We start from the raw sequence: 15679 nt of genomic DNA on the forward strand, positions 1-15679 counted from the left end.
GTGGAGCGGTTGCTGCTGCGGCTGAAGGACACCTGTGGGGTACGAAGGAGCACCATTGTTCCTCAGTCCCCTACAGTGATGCCTGAATCTCTTTCTAGGTCGATGGGGAGCCAGCCATCGTCCCCTCCACCCCAATAGCGGGGGTGGAGATCTTGCCCAGCGGCTTCTACACAGTGGTCACTACAGATTTTGGGTTGAGTGTCAAGTTCGACGGAGACCACCAGGTGGAAGTGTCCCTCCTCAGCACGTACAGGGGTGAGGTCTGCGGCATGTGCGGAAACTACAACGGGTATCCTTCTGACGATTTCCTCAACCCCGATGGGGAACCAGAGCCTGACTCCACAAGCTTGGGCAACAGCTGGCAGGTGGCCAACCTCACCAGGTTTGTAGCTTTCATCCCTGAATGGCAGCCTTGCTCCAGGAGGGAGATTGTAGGGTATTGAACCAGGGTGTTGCTTTTGTCTCCAGTTGTTCCTCCGGCCAGCCTCCTGCCTGCACAGAGGATGAGAAAGACACAGCCAAGAGCAGCGATTTCTGTGGACGCCTGACAGATATCAATGGACCATTCAGACATTGCCATAACGTCTTGGATCCAGCGGGGCATTTTGAAAGCTGCCTTTATGATCAGTGCGCCCTGCACTTAGACCCAGGCTCCCTCTGCAGGAGCTTGCAGTCCTACGCAGATGCCTGCCGGTCCCTGGGAGTTGCCATCGAACCCTGGCGGAATGCCACCTTCTGCCGTAAGTTTTGTGGCAGCAATGCCTCTGGTGGGGATTGTGTATGAGGAACCCCAGGGGTCACTGGGGAAGTCTGGGGATCCCCTGGAAGAGGGAGGGTGGTTTCTCTGTCTCTTTGAAGAAGATGGCTCCCGTCGAGACAGGCACATATATCACCACGTTCTCTCTTGGAGGCACACTGAATGTAACTCCAGTTTAGCCTAGAAGGCAAATATGCTAAATCCCTGGAGGGGATCCTGAGAGCAGGGAATGTAATCCAGGAAGAAACCACCAACATGAGGGACTCTCCTCCAATTCAGTTGACGAATGCGATGTGCTTTTCCTGACCCAGTTTTCGGCACTGAGTTCACGGAGATCTTCTTGCCTCCTACAGCTCCTCAATGCCCACCCAACAGCCACTATGAGCCTTGCGCCAACGCCTGCCCACCCACCTGCAAGAACCCCAGCGCGCCAGCCACATGCAATCTGAAGTGCAGGGAAGCCTGTGTCTGTGACTCTGGGTTCTTCCTCTACAATGGCAACTGTGTGCCCAGCCATCAGTGTGGGTGCTGGCACCAAGGGAAGCACTACCCAGTGGGCTCCAGCTTTTGGACCGACGACACCTGCTCCACCAAATGCACCTGCCCCAGTCGAGGTGGCCAAGTCAGCTGCTTTCCTGGTTCCTGCCCTAACCATTATTACTGCGGAGTCCAGAATGGTGTCCCCAGCTGCTACCCACTTACGTACGGGGTCTGCCGGGTCCACAACGACCCTCATTACAACACCTTTGACAAACAGACGCACCACTTCATGGGCACCTGCACCTACACCCTGGCCAAGGTCTGCGCCAATGAGACGGGGCTGCCCTACTTTAACATCGAGGCCAAGAACGAACACCGTGGGAATCCCTCCGTCTCTTATGTCCAGCGGGTCCTGGTGGAGGTTTACGGGCACCGGATTGAGATGCTCAAAGGACACGAGGATCGAGTGCTGGTAACCCAAAGCAGTTTCTCATTTCCTACTTGTGCTTTGAAGTAGAACGAAGCCATAGTCCTTCCCGATTCTCTGCTGATGGTCTTTGATTGGCACGTGTGGGGAACTCCTGTTTCCTAATTTCTGGTGGAATATCAGTTTGATCAGGGATAACTGGGAGCCGAATAGTAACAGCCTCTCCTTTGATTGGGGCCAGGGCATGATTTCTTATCGATTGATTGATTTTTTTATGATGCTTCTTTTCCCTCTCCTGGAAATCTCCTCAGAGTCAGTATTTCCGTACGGGGACTTAGTCCTGGGGAACCTAACTCTTCCCATCCTGATCATCTCCAGACGGTTCCTTTCTTGGGAAATACAGTTACAATTTGTGTCCGACTCCTTCTAGGTGGACAAAGTGCTTACAAGGCTTTCTGTGCGCAAGCTGAACAACGCCCTGAGAGTGGACCTCAATGGACGCTACGTGAGCCTAGAGACGGACTTCGGGCTGATGGTCTCTTACGACACAGATCACTCGGTGGAGATCAGGGTCCCCACCACCTTCTTCAACCAGACCTGCGGCATGTGTGGGAACTTCAACAACCGCCGGCAGGATGACAGCATGATGCCCAACGGAGAGCAAGCCAAGAATTCCACTCAGCTGGGAAACAGCTGGCAGGTGCCCAATGCAGAGTACGACCCCCCTGATTGTAAGGGCCCACCCCACCTAGGCCCTTGTCCCCCAGAGCTGGAAAACCTCTATGAGACAGAGGCCTATTGCGGACAGCTTACCAGTAGCCAGGGACCGTTGGCAGTTTGCCATTCTGCAATCAACCCCAACAGCTTCTTCCAGAGTTGCCTCTTTGACCTGTGTGAACTGAATGGGTCCCCGGAGGCCTTGTGTGGTGCTTTGGAGGCGTACGCTGATGCCTGCCAAAGAGCTGGCGTCAAGCTTCCCGACTGGAGGAATGCCACTTCCTGCAGTGAGTATCCACTTAGAGTACCCTAAAAGATAGACAATTGACCCATTCCAGGTCATGCAAAAGCGCAGGTGTCACCGAAAATCTCCCTTTGGCTGAAGGACTTGCTTGTTTTTGGGTGGTGCTTGGGGTGGGCCATCAGCTTAGTTATGGCCTCAGCCGGAAACTCATTTAAGAATCAGATTCCATGGCTCCCTCTGTCACGATCCGTTTGCAGATGGGATTCTTTGAGCACATAGAATCCCCAAGCACATAGAATCGATCCATAATCCCTCTTCTTTCCAGCATCACTGGTAGCTTCCTGCTGCACAGCACGGGGACCAGAAAAACTGCTCACATTGAGCGTGGCCTTGGGAAGCGTAGTACCTCACTTTCTGGGTGGTTCCTGCTTTGTTTTGTAGAAATCCCTTGCGGTGATCACAGCCATTACAACGTGTGCACCACTTCCTGTCCCGCCACATGTTCCAATCCACTGGCTCCGTGGAACTGCACCAAGCCTTGCGTGGAGGGCTGTGAATGCGACAAAGGCTTTGTCCTAAGCGGAGCACAATGTGTCCCATGGGAGGATTGCGGCTGTGTATTTGGAGATCAATATTATGAGGTTTGTTCCCAAGCAACGTCTGTGGCCAGGACAGAATCTGCAGCAACTTTCACAACAGGGCAGGGGCCTCATCTTTTTCTCTGGCTTTTCTCCAACAGAAAGGAGAGACGTTCTGGCAGCCGGATTGTGTCGGCCAATGTCACTGTGCAAATAACGGCAACTTGTCCTGCAACCCAGACAGTTGCAAGAACGACCAAGTCTGTAAAGTACAGAATGGCATCCTGGGATGCTACATTCCAGACAAGGCCACCTGCCACATCTACGGAGACCCTCACTATGTCACCTTCGATGGGCGACTCTATCATTTCCAGGGTGGGTGCAATTACACCGCAGTGCAAATCTGCAGCAACTCCTCCGAGCGCTTCTCCGTGACCACTCAGAGCGAACATCGCTCCAGCCCGCACTGGACGGCTCTCAACTCAGTGGCCATCTCACTGAGAAACGCCCACCTGGCTCTGAGGAAGAACAGAGAGGTCTACGTGAGTATCGCACCCTGAAGAACGGTGCCAGGGCAAGTGACTAATGGGATGAAGTTCTGGGGTTCCCCTTCACATTTAGCAGTCCTCCCCAAAAAGCTGTTTAAGAAGAGCTACAGTCATACAGGGGCCGTTTTATAGGAACTGGTACAAATATGCCAAGGACAAAGACTCTCCTTTATTGCAGACAGAATTGGATCAGAGTAGGCCTGGAAGGGACCTTGGAGCTCTTCTACTCCAATCCCCTGCCCAAGCAGGAGACCCTATACCATTTCAGACAGGTGGCTGTCCACTTTCTTCTTAAAAACCTACAGCGATGGAGCAGCCACAACTTCTGGTGGCAAGTTGTTCCTCTGGTTAGCTGTCCTCACTGTTAGGAAGTTTTTCCTTAATTCTAGGTTGCTTCTCTCCTTGATTAGTTTCCATCTGTTTCTTCTTGCCTTGCCTCCTGGTGCTTTGGAAAATAGCTTGACCCCTTCGTCTTTGCGGAAGCCCCTCAAATGCTGGAGCACTGCTGTCAGGTCACCCGTAGTCCTTCCCTTCTCTAGACTGACCATACCCAATTCCTGCAACCGTCTTCATACGTTTCTGTCTCCAGGCCCTTAATCATCTAGGTGGCTCTTCTTTGCACTTTCCCCAAAGCCTCAACATCTCTTAGTAATGCCAAGACTAAAACTGGATGCATTATTCCTGGTGTGGCCTTAGTAAGGATTTATAAATCTCTACTAAAACTTTGTGTGATTTTGATTCTATGCCTGTGTTTATACAACCAAGGATCGTATTGGGTTTTTGGCTGCCGCCGTACACAGCTGACTCATGTTTAAGTGATCATTTAAGTTACTAAATCCGTGAGGATGTTTCAAATGTAGTGAAACTAGACATGGGGTAGGTGGTAGCCCATGCAGCCCAAGAATCCAATGGCTGACCTTTTCCCTTCCTACAGCTGAACGGGGCCAAAGTTGACCTTCCTCTGAAGCTCCAGTCAGACATTCAGGTGGAGGAACAGCTTCCGTACGTGGTTGTTGACAGTCCCCTTGGCTTCCGGGTGAAGTTTGATGGGGACCAACAGCTGTTCATCCAAGTGGACGAGAGGTACAAGGGACACCTCTGTGGGCTGTGTGGCACATACTCGGGCAGCCAGCTGGACGATTTCCAACAGCCAGATGGGATGCTGGTGACCGACGCCAACACATTTGGCAACAGCTGGAGAGTGGAAGATGACGACTGGAGGCAAGTGACTGTGAAGAACAAGGTTTTTCACCATGTTTTCCATATCGGGTTCTAGGAGATAGATTGTGAAGTCAGACTTGGTCAGCCGGTTGAACACCCTGTGCAGCATCCTATATAGTGACAAGAAATTGGGCTGTGTGTGAGAGGAAGGAAGGAAATCCAAACACTTAGTGTTAGAGGGGACACAGGCTGTTCCTCCTCAAATTGTTCAACCCTCGCCCCGTCCTAGCAGAAGTAGACTAGCTGAGCCAAAATGGCTTTTCTCCTTGCACACCGAAGCACATGGTGCTTTACTCTTCCCTTTTTTGTCTCTAGCTGTTCCCTAGGACCAGATCCACCCGACTGCGATCCTGTAGAAGAGGCCGTTTTCGAAGAGCGGTGCAGAGTGATCCTGTCCTCAAACGGGCCTTTTACCAGCTGCCATGGCAGCCTCCCTCCTCAGCTGTACTTTGAGAGCTGCGTGTATGACCAGTGTGCTACCGGGGGAGACGAAGGGCAGTGGTGCAAAAGTCTGGAGGCGTATGCCGCGGCATGCGAACTGAATGGGGCCGGCCTTGGGGACTGGGAAAAGGATACAGGTTGTGGTGAGTAGAGCGGTTGTGCCCCTTGGGTGTCTTCCAGCTTGCCTGAAGGTGCCAACAGGACAAGAGATCAGATTTCAGTGGGAGCACCTGTGCCTATTTCCCCTTCTCACCAGCTTGTAGCATCTCCTGTGGAACTGGTGGATCAAAGGAGGGATCAAAGATAGATAGATAGATAGATAGATAGATAGATAGATAGATAGATAGATAGATAGATAGACAGATAGACAGACAGAAAAACAGATTAGTTTATTGGCCAAGTGTGATTGGACACACGAAGAATTTGTGTTGGTGTAAATACTCTCAGTATACATAAAGAAAAGGTACATACATTAAGAATCCATCATAACATACAACACCTAATGATAGTCATGGGGTACAATCAAAAATCAAATCATACTAGGAAACAGTCAAGTGGAAGGGGATGGGTGATACGGAGTGGTGAGAAGATTAACAGTAATAGTAGTGTACACTTTGTAAATAGTTGAACAGTGTTGAGGGAATTGTTTATTTAGCAAAGTGATGGCTTTTGGGAAAAAACTCCCCTTGTGTCTAGTTGTTCTGGTGTGCCGGGCTCTATAGCGTCGTTTTGAGGGAACGAGTTTGAACAGTTTATGTCCGGGATGTGAGGGGTCTGTACATATTTCACAGCCCTCTTTTTGACTCAGGGTCCACAGGTCCTCCATGGAAGGCAGGTGGGTAGTAATTGCTTTTTCTGCAGTCCTAATTATCCTCTGAAGTCTCTGTCTGTCCTGTTGGGTTGCAGAACCAAACCAGACAGTTTTTAGAGGTGCAGATGACAGGCTCAATAATTCCTCTGTAGAACTGGATCAGCAGCTCCTTGGGCAGTGTGAGCTATGTTAGCAGACTGAGTTTCTTCCCCTTCTAAGGAGCAGCAGTTGTCCTTTCACTGTGCAACGAATTGTGCTGGCTGATCACAGATACAGGATCCCATGCTCCTGAGTGAACAGGGACGTTCCTCCTGAGACCTCGTCACCGATTCATGTTGACTAGGGAGAGAAGCGCAGGGGAGTGATGTCCTCTGCTGCGGTGTGAGAGTCCAGGAGCTCCGCTCCTGATCACCTTTGTCCCACATGCACAGAAGTACTTTGTCTTTGTTGAAATGTTGCTGGTGGAGATCCCGGGAGTTCCGGCCAACGAGTGCAGAACATTGCACAGAGCTGCCCAAACCAGCCACCTCATTTTGCCAGCTGGAATTTCTGTCACCCCAGTCCGTAGAACTCTCCGTATCGCCAGCTGCCTCCAGTGCCCCCCTCCTCTGGCATTGATTCGCAGCCCTTTCAGGATTTCCAGACCTTCCTTCCAACGACACCCCTTGATCTCCTTTCTGTTGTGTTCCTAGATTCCTCATCCTCTTGCGGTTTCTCCTGCACTTTTGAGAAGGATTTCTGTTCCTGGAACCAATCGTCCACTGACAACTTTGACTGGAGTCGAGGCAAAGGCTCAACGCCCTCTCCAAACACAGGGCCCTTGTATGACCACACCACTGGAGGTGAGGCTGGGACGCTGGTCCTTCCTAAGTTCCCAGAGGAAGACATCCTTGTTCCTCTCCTTCTTTGATAGCACCTTACAGCTGGGAAGAGCCCTTTGCCTGATGGAATTCAATACCTACTCAGTGTAGGAATCCCAACTACTGAATCTCCAAGAGAGGACCCCTTATTTTCTTCATCCGAACCCTTTGGTAGCACCCAACTCAGTCCATATGACCGTATGTGATGAACAAGAAGAAAACAAGGGCCAAAAACCCCCAAATGGGACCCTAGTCAAAAAAGACAACTCTTTCTCTTTAAAACATCCCAAATTAATCAAATGGCATTTTCGGACACTCATCACTGGAGAGTTCTGATCACGGTGTGCTAAAGGCCTGGCAGAGGAGGGTTGTTGAGCCTCGGCTTGCAGATGTTTTCTTCCTGCCTCCCATAAAGGGATTGAAATAGGCAGAACTGAATAGTTAGCAGTTGCTATTTCCCCGCTGCCGCTGCACTCCCATCTGGGCCACCTTCCATGAAGGAGTCCTCCGCGTGAGATAGAGATGTAGGACCCACAGGCCAAGGACAAGATTCTGGCTGGAGAGAGGTTGCAGCACTTGCCAGGGTTTACGGAAGGATAGGTTGTGCCCTTGGAGGTTCAAGATGTCAGACCAGGAGAGCTACTCTGGGTCCTTCTCTCTGAGGAACCCCAGGCAGCACTGCACGGTCTCCTCACATCTCTGAGGAACCCTGTTGCTTTGACCTCTGTCTCTTTCTTTAGGAGGTTACTACATTTACCTGGAGGGAAACGATGCCGGGTCTGGGGATGTGGCACGTTTGGTCAGCCCCACGTGTCCCCTTCAGGGACCCGTGTGCTTCCGCTTCTGGTATCATATGTATGGCGTAGCCCGCAGGATGGCACTGCGCTTTTATGTCATCTTGGATGATGCACCACCTGTTCTGGTCTGGTCAGAGAGGGGTAACAAGGGCAACCGTTGGAAGGCAGCAGAATTCAGCATAGTTCACAAAGGCAGAGTGACGGTAAGGCCGAGGGTGGCAGCAGCTTTACAACCAAACATCGGGCCGATATCCTGGCATTCTGTCCCTTCGTGGAAACCCACTGGGGATCTTCTTCTCTTCCTAGATACTGCTGGAAGGAATGCGGGGAGAGGACTTCCGCAGCGACGTGGCCGTGGATGACATCTCTGTACAGGAGGGCTATTGCCCATGTAAGATTTCACCATTTATTCCTTTCTCAGAGGTGGGACCTGGCATGGAAGAAGGATAACATCGTAGAAGCACTTCTGGGCATGTTCCACCATTCAGGGTTTTCCCCAGTGTGAATAAGGAGGCACCCAAATCCCTAGGAACGCATTCCGAGGATTTAAATCTTTCCTCGGTTGGCGTAAGGAGGGTTTCAGAGGTTGAGTCGTGTGATAGAGATACTTCCTTCTTCTCCTTGCCTCCTCAGTGAAGGACTATCTGGATCAGCAGCTCATGTGGATTCAAGATCGGTCCGGGCGACTAGGGGGGGTTGAATGATCACATTTCCCAATCTTAGAGAAAAACTCCAATGTCATTTCCCTTTTCAGCATGGACAACATCCACTCCTGGACCTACAACCACACAGACACCTCCTGGTACCACACAAGGTGAGCATCCTTCCGGCTGAAGCTTAAACTTCCCACTTCTGATGGGTTTGGGGTTTGACTTGCAGTCCTGGACGCTACGAAGAGGAGAAGTGCAGGAAATCAATTGTGGTCGAGTACAAGGAAAACTTTGAGATGCTTGGACCGTTCCAAGCTACTAAAAATGAAAGAGGGCCCCAAAACTCTATTATTCCTCTCAAAAGTGTATCCTCCCATTTCGAATGAGCTCACACCGGCCCGTGTCTGACCTCCCTTTCTCCTTTCCAGAGTCCTGCCTGGTGTCAGGTGACCCTCATTATTACACTTTTGACAAGCTGACGCACCACTTCATGGGCAACTGCACCTATACCCTCTCCCGACTGTGTGACCGAAACAACTCTCTGCTCCCCTACTTCAATGTGGAAGCAAGCAACGAGCACCGAGGGGGCTACACACACGTCTCCTACATTGAGAGTGTGCACGTTGATGTCTTTGGTATCCGGGTCACCCTGGGAAAGGGAGGAAGAGTGACGGTACGTGGAGCGGTTGCTGCTGCGGCTGAAGGATGCCTGTGGGGTACGAAGGAGCACCGTTGTTCCTCAGTCCCCTACAGTGATGCCTGAATCTCTTTCTAGGTCGATGGGGAGCCAGCCATCGTCCCCTCCACCCCAATAGCGGGTGTGGAGATCTTGCCCAGCGGCTTCTACACAGTGGTCACTACAGATTTTGGGTTGAGTGTCAAGTTCGACGGAGACCACCAGGTGGAAGTGTCCCTCCTCAGCACGTACAAGGGTGAGGTCTGCGGCATGTGCGGAAACTACAACGGGTATCCTTCTGACGATTTCCTCAACCCCGATGGGGAACCAGAGCCTGACTCCACAAGCTTGGGCAACAGCTGGCAGGTGGCCAACCTCACCAGGTTTGTAGCTTTCATCCCTGAATGGCAGCCTTGGTCCAGGAGGGAGATTGTAGGGTATTGAACCAGGGTGTTGCTTTTGTCTCCAGTTGTTCCTCCGGCCAGCCTCCTGCCTGCACAGAGGATGAGAAAGACACAGCCAAGAGCAGCGATTTCTGTGGACGCCTGACAGATATCAATGGACCATTCAGACATTGCCATAACGTCTTGGATCCAGCGGGGCATTTTGAAAGCTGCCTTTATGATCAGTGCGCTCTGCACTTAGACCCAGGCTCCCTCTGCAGGAGCTTGCAGTCCTACGCAGACGCCTGCCAGTCCCTGGGAGTTGCCATCGAACCCTGGCGGAATGCCACCTTCTGCCGTAAGTTTTGTGGCAGCAATGCCTCTGGTGGGGATTGTGTATGAGGAACCCCAGGGGTCACTGGGGAAGTCTGGGGATGCCCTGGAAGAGGGAGGGTGGTTTCTCTGTCTCTTTGAAGAAGATGGCTCCCGTCGAGACAGGCACATATATCACCACGTTCTCTCTTGGAGGCACACTGAATGTAACTCCAGTTTAGCGTAGAAGGCAAATATGCTAAATCCCTGGCGGGGATCCTGAGAGCAGGGAATGTAATCCAGGAAGAAACCACCAACATGAGGGACTCTCCTCCAATTCAGTTGACGAATGCGTTGTGCTTTTCCTGACCCAGTTTTCGGCACTGAGTTCACGGAGATCTTCTTGCCTCCTACAGCTCCTCAATGCCCACCCAACAGCCACTATGAGCCTTGTGCCAACGCTTGCCCACCCACCTGCAAGAACCCCAGCGCACCGGCCACATGCAATCTGAAGTGCAGGGAAGCCTGTGTCTGTGACTCTGGGTTCTTCCTCTACAATGGCAACTGTGTGCCCAGCCATCAGTGTGGGTGCTGGCACCAAGGGAAGCACTACCCAGTGGGCTCCAGCTTTTGGACCGACGACACCTGCTCCACCATATGCACCTGCCCCAGTCGAGGTGGCCAAGTCAGCTGCTTTCCTGGTTCCTGCCCTAACCATTATTACTGCGGAGTCCAAAATGGTGTCCCCAGCTGCTACCCACATACGTACGGGGTCTGCCGTGTCCACAACGACCCTCATTACAACACCTTTGACAAACAGACGCACCACTTCATGGGCACCTGCACCTACACCCTGGCCAAGGTCTGCGCCAATGAGACGGGGCTGCCCTACTTTAACATCGAGGCCAAGAACGAACACCGTGGGAATCCCTCCGTCTCTTATGTCCAGCGGGTCCTGGTGGAGGTTTACGGGCACCGGATTGAGATCCTCAAAGGACACAAGGATCGAGTGCTGGTAACCCAAAGCAGTTTCTCATTTCCTACTTGTGCTTTGAAGTAGAACGAAGCCATAGTCCTTCCCGATTCTCTGCTGATGGTCTTTGATTGGCACGTGTGGGGAACTCCTGTTTCCTAATTTCTGGTGGAATATCAGTTTGATCAGGGATAACTGGGAGCCGAATAGTAACAGCCTCTCCTTTGATTGGGGCCAGGGCATGATTTCTTATCGATTGATTGATTTTTTTATGATGCTTCTTTTCCCTCTCCTGGAAATCTCCTCAGAGTCAGTATTTCCGTACGGGGACTTAGTCCTGGGGAACCTAACTCTTCCCATCCTGATCATCTTCAGATGGTTCCTTTCTTGGGAAATACAGTTACAATTTGTGTCCGACTCCTTCTAGGTGGACAAAGTGCTTACAAGGCTTTCTGTGCGCAAGCTGAACAACGCCCTGAGAGTGGACCTCAATGGACGCTACGTGAGCCTAGAGACGGACTTCGGGCTGATGGTCTCTTACGACACAGATCACTCGGTGGAGATCAGGGTCCCCACCACCTTCTTCAACCAGACCTGCGGCATGTGTGGGAACTTCAACAACCGCCGGCAGGATGACAGCATGATGCCCAACGGAGAGCAAGCCAAGAATTCCACTCAGCTGGGAAACAGCTGGCAGGTGCCCAATGCAGAGTACGACCCCCCTGATTGTAAGGGCCCACCCCACAACAACACTTGTCCCCCAGAGCTGGAAAACCTCTATGAGACAGAGGCCTATTGCGGACAGCTTACCAGTAGCCAGGGACCATTGGCAGTTTGCCATTCTGCAATCAACCCCAACAGCTTCTTCCAGAGTTGCCTCTTTGACCTGTGTGAACTGAATGGGTCCCCGGAGGCCTTGTGTGGTGCTTTGGAGGCGTACGCTGATGCCTGCCAAAGAGCTGGCGTCAAGCTTCCCGACTGGAGGAATGCCACTTCCTGCAGTGAGTATCCACTTAGAGTACCCTAAAAGATAGACAATTGACCCAGTTGGGGAAATATGCTCTCTTGCTCGGTTGCGGTAGCATTCCAGGTCATGCAAAAGGGCAGGTGTCACCGAAAATCTCCCTTTGGCTGAAGGACTTGCTTGTCTTCGGGTGGTGATTGGGGTGGGCCATCAGCTTAGTTATGGCCTCAGCCGGAAACTCATTTAAGACCCAGATTCCATGGCTCCCTCTGTCATGATCCGTTTGCAGATGGGATTCCTTGAGCACATAGAATCCCCGAGCACATAGAATCGATCCATAATCCCTCTTCTTTCCAGCATCACTGGTAGCTTCCTGCTGCACAGCACGGGGACCAGAAAAACTGCTCCAATTGAGCATGGCCTTGGGAAGCGTAGTACCTCACTTTCTGGGTGGTTCCTGCTTTGTTTTGTAGAAATCCCTTGCGGTGATCACAGCCATTACAACGTGTGCGCCACTTCCTGTCCCGCCACATGTTCCAATCCACTGGCTCCGTGGAACTGCACCAAGCCTTGCGTGGAGGGCTGCGAATGCGACAAAGGCTTTGTCCTAAGCGGAGCACAATGTGTGCCGCGGGAGGATTGCGGCTGTGTATCTGGAGATCAATATTATGAGGTTTGTCCCCAAGCAACGTCTGTGGCCAGGACAGAATCTGCAGCAACTTTCACAACAGGGCAGGGGCCTCATCTTTTTCTCTGGCTTTTCTCCAACAGAAAGGAGAGACGTTCTGGCAGCCAGATTGTGTCGGCCAATGTCACTGTGCAAATAACGGCAACTTGTCCTGCAACCCAGACAGTTGCAAGAACGACCAAGTCTGTAAAGTACAGAATGGCATCCTGGGATGCTACATTCCAGACAAGGCCACCTGCCACATCTACGGAGACCCTCACTATGTCACCTTCGATGGGCGACTCTATCATTTCCAGGGTGGGTGCAATTACACCGCAGTGCAAATCTGCAGCAACTCCTCCGAGCGCTTCTCCGTGACCACTCAGAACGAACATCGCTCCAGCCCGCACTGGACGGCTCTCAACTCAGTGGCCATCTCACTGAGAAACGCCCACCTGGCTCTGAGGAAGAACAGAGAGGTCTACGTGAGTATCGCACCCTGAAGAACAGTGTCAGGGCAAGTGACTAATGGGATGAAGTTCTGGGGTTCCCCTTCACATTTAGCAGTCCTCCCCAAAAAGCTGTTTAAGAAGAGCTACAGTCATACAGGGGCCGTTTTATAGGAACTGGTACAAATATGCCAAGGACAAAGACTCTCCTTTATGGCACACAGAGTTGGATCAGAGTAGGCCTGGAAGGGACCTTGGAGCTCTTCTACTCCAATCCCCTGCCCAAGCAGGAGACCCTATACCATTTCAGACAGGTGGCTGTCCACTTTCTTCTTAAAAACCTACAGCGATGGAGCAGCCACAACTTCTGGTGGCAAGTTGTTCCTCTGGTTAGCTGTCCTCACTGTTAGGAAGTTTTTCCTTAATTCTAGGTTGCTTCTCTCCTTGATTAGTTTCCATCTGTTTCTTCTTGCCTTGCCTCCTGGTGCTTTGGAAAATAGCTTGACCCCTTCGTCTTTGCGGAAGCCCCTCAAATGCTGGAGCACTGCTGTCAGGTCACCCGTAGTCCTTCCCTTCTCTAGACTGACCATACCCAATTCCTGCAACCGTCTTCATACGTTTCTGTCTCCAGGCCCTTAATCATCTAGGTGGCTCTTCTTTGCACTTTCCCCAAAGCCTCAACATCTCTTAGTAATGCCAAGACTAAAACTGGATGCATTATTCCTGGTGTGGCCTTAGTAAGGATTTATAAATCTCTACTAAAACTTTGTGTGATTTTGATTCTATGCCTGTGTTTATACAACCAAGGATCGTATTGGGTTTTTGGCTGCCGCCGTACACAGCTGACTCATGTTTAAGTGATCATTTAAGTTACTAAATCCGTGAGGATGTTTCAAATGTAGTGAAACTAGACATGGGGTAGGTGGTAGCCCATGCAGCCCAAGAATCCAATGGCTGACCTTTTCCCTTCCTACAGCTGAACGGGGCCAAAGTTGACCTTCCTCTGAAGCTCCAGTCAGACATTCAGGTGGAGGAACAGCTTCCGTACGTGGTTGTTGACAGTCCCCTTGGCTTCCGGGTGAAGTTTGATGGGGACCAACAGCTGTTCATCCAAGTGGACGAGAGGTACAAGGGACACCTCTGTGGGCTGTGTGGCACATACTCGGGCAGCCAGCTGGACGATTTCCAACAGCCAGATGGGATGCTGGTGACCGACGCCAACACATTTGGCAACAGCTGGAGAGTGGAAGATGACGACTGGAGGCAAGTGACTGTGAAGAACAAGGTTTTTCACCATGTTTTCCATATCGGGTTCTAGGAGATAGATTGTGAAGTCAGACTTGGTCAGCCGGTTGAACACCCTGTGCAGCATCCTATATAGTGACAAGAAATTGGGCTGTGCGTGAGAGGAAGGAAGGAAATCCAAACATTTAGTGTTAGAGGGGACACAGGCTGTTCCTCCTCAAATTGTTCAACCCTCACCCCGTCCTAGCAGAAGCAGACTAGCTGAGCCAAAATGGCTTTTCTCCTTGCACACCGAAGCACATGGTGCTTTACTCTTCCCTTTTTTGTCTCTAGCTGTTCCCTAGGACCAGATCCACCCGACTGCGATCCTGTAGAAGAGGCCGTTTTCGAAGAGCGGTGCAGAGTGATCCTGTCCTCAAACGGGCCTTTTACCAGCTGCCATGGCAGCCTCCCTCCTCAGCTGTACTTTGAGAGCTGCGTGTATGACCAGTGTGCTACCGGGGGAGACGAAGGGCAGTGGTGCAAAAGTCTGGAGGCGTATGCCGCGGCATGCGAACTGAACGGGGCCGGCCTTGGGGACTGGGAAAAGGATACAGGTTGTGGTGAGTAGAGCGGTTGTGCCCCTTGGGTGTCTTCCAGCTTGCCTGAAGGTGCCAACAGGACAAGAGATCAGATTTCAGTGGGAGCACCTGTGCCTATTTCCCCTTCTCACCAGCTTGTAGCATCTCCTGTGGAACTGGTGGATCAAAGGAGGGATCAGAGATAGATAGATAGATAGAAAGATAGAGATAGATAGATAGATAGATAGATAGATAGATAGATAGATAGACAGAAAAACAGATTAGTTTATTGGCCAAGTGTGATTGGACACACGAAGAATTTGTGTTGGTGTAAATACTCTCAGTATACATAAAGAAAAGGTACATACATTAAGAATCCATCATAACATACAACACCTAATGATAGTCATGGGGTACAATCAAAAATCAAATCATACTAGGAAACAGTCAAGTGGAAGGGGATGGGTGATACGGAGTGGTGAGAAGATTAACAGTAATAGTAGTGTACACTTTGTAAATAGTTGAACAGTGTTGAGGGAATTGTTTATTTAGCAAAGTGATGGCTTTTGGGAAAAAACTCCCCTTGTGTCTAGTTGTTCTGGTGTGCCGGGCTCTATAGCGTCGTTTTGAGGGAACGAGTTTGAACAGTTTATGTCCGGGATGTGAGGGGTCTGTACATATTTCACAGCCCTCTTTTTGACTCAGGGTCCACAGGTCCTCCATGGAAGGCAGGTGGGTAGTAATTGCTTTTTCTGCAGTCCTAATTATCCTCTGAAGTCTCTGTCTGTCCTGTTGGGTTGCAGAACCAAACCAGACAGGTTTTAGAGGTGCAGATGACAGGCTCAATAATTCCTCTGTAGAACTGGATCAGCAGCTCCTTGGGCAGTGTGAGCTATGTTAGCAGACTGAGTTTCTTCCC

General features: G+C 51.1%; 1 protein-coding gene across 1 annotated transcript in view; it reads left to right on the top strand.

Moving 5' to 3' along the window:
- LOC113450940 (IgGFc-binding protein-like) overlaps nucleotides 1-15679 on the top strand; it is a 74550-nt gene that overhangs the window by 1191 nt on the left and 57680 nt on the right. The window contains 15 exon segments of the mRNA XM_087933798.1: nucleotides 99-382; nucleotides 469-740; nucleotides 1111-1709; nucleotides 2095-2668; nucleotides 3067-3266; nucleotides 3365-3564; nucleotides 9012-9204; nucleotides 9307-9590; nucleotides 9677-9948; nucleotides 10319-10917; nucleotides 11303-11876; nucleotides 12313-12512; nucleotides 12611-12991; nucleotides 13932-14218; nucleotides 14534-14802. Coding sequence (XP_087789924.1) covers nucleotides 99-382; nucleotides 469-740; nucleotides 1111-1709; nucleotides 2095-2668; nucleotides 3067-3266; nucleotides 3365-3564; nucleotides 9012-9204; nucleotides 9307-9590; nucleotides 9677-9948; nucleotides 10319-10917; nucleotides 11303-11876; nucleotides 12313-12512; nucleotides 12611-12991; nucleotides 13932-14218; nucleotides 14534-14802 — 5188 coding nt within the window.

Source organism: Pseudonaja textilis, chromosome 4 (genome assembly GCF_049901715.1).
Source record: "Pseudonaja textilis isolate UNSWEBS1 chromosome 4, rPseTex1.2, whole genome shotgun sequence".
NCBI lineage: Eukaryota > Metazoa > Chordata > Lepidosauria > Squamata > Elapidae > Pseudonaja > Pseudonaja textilis.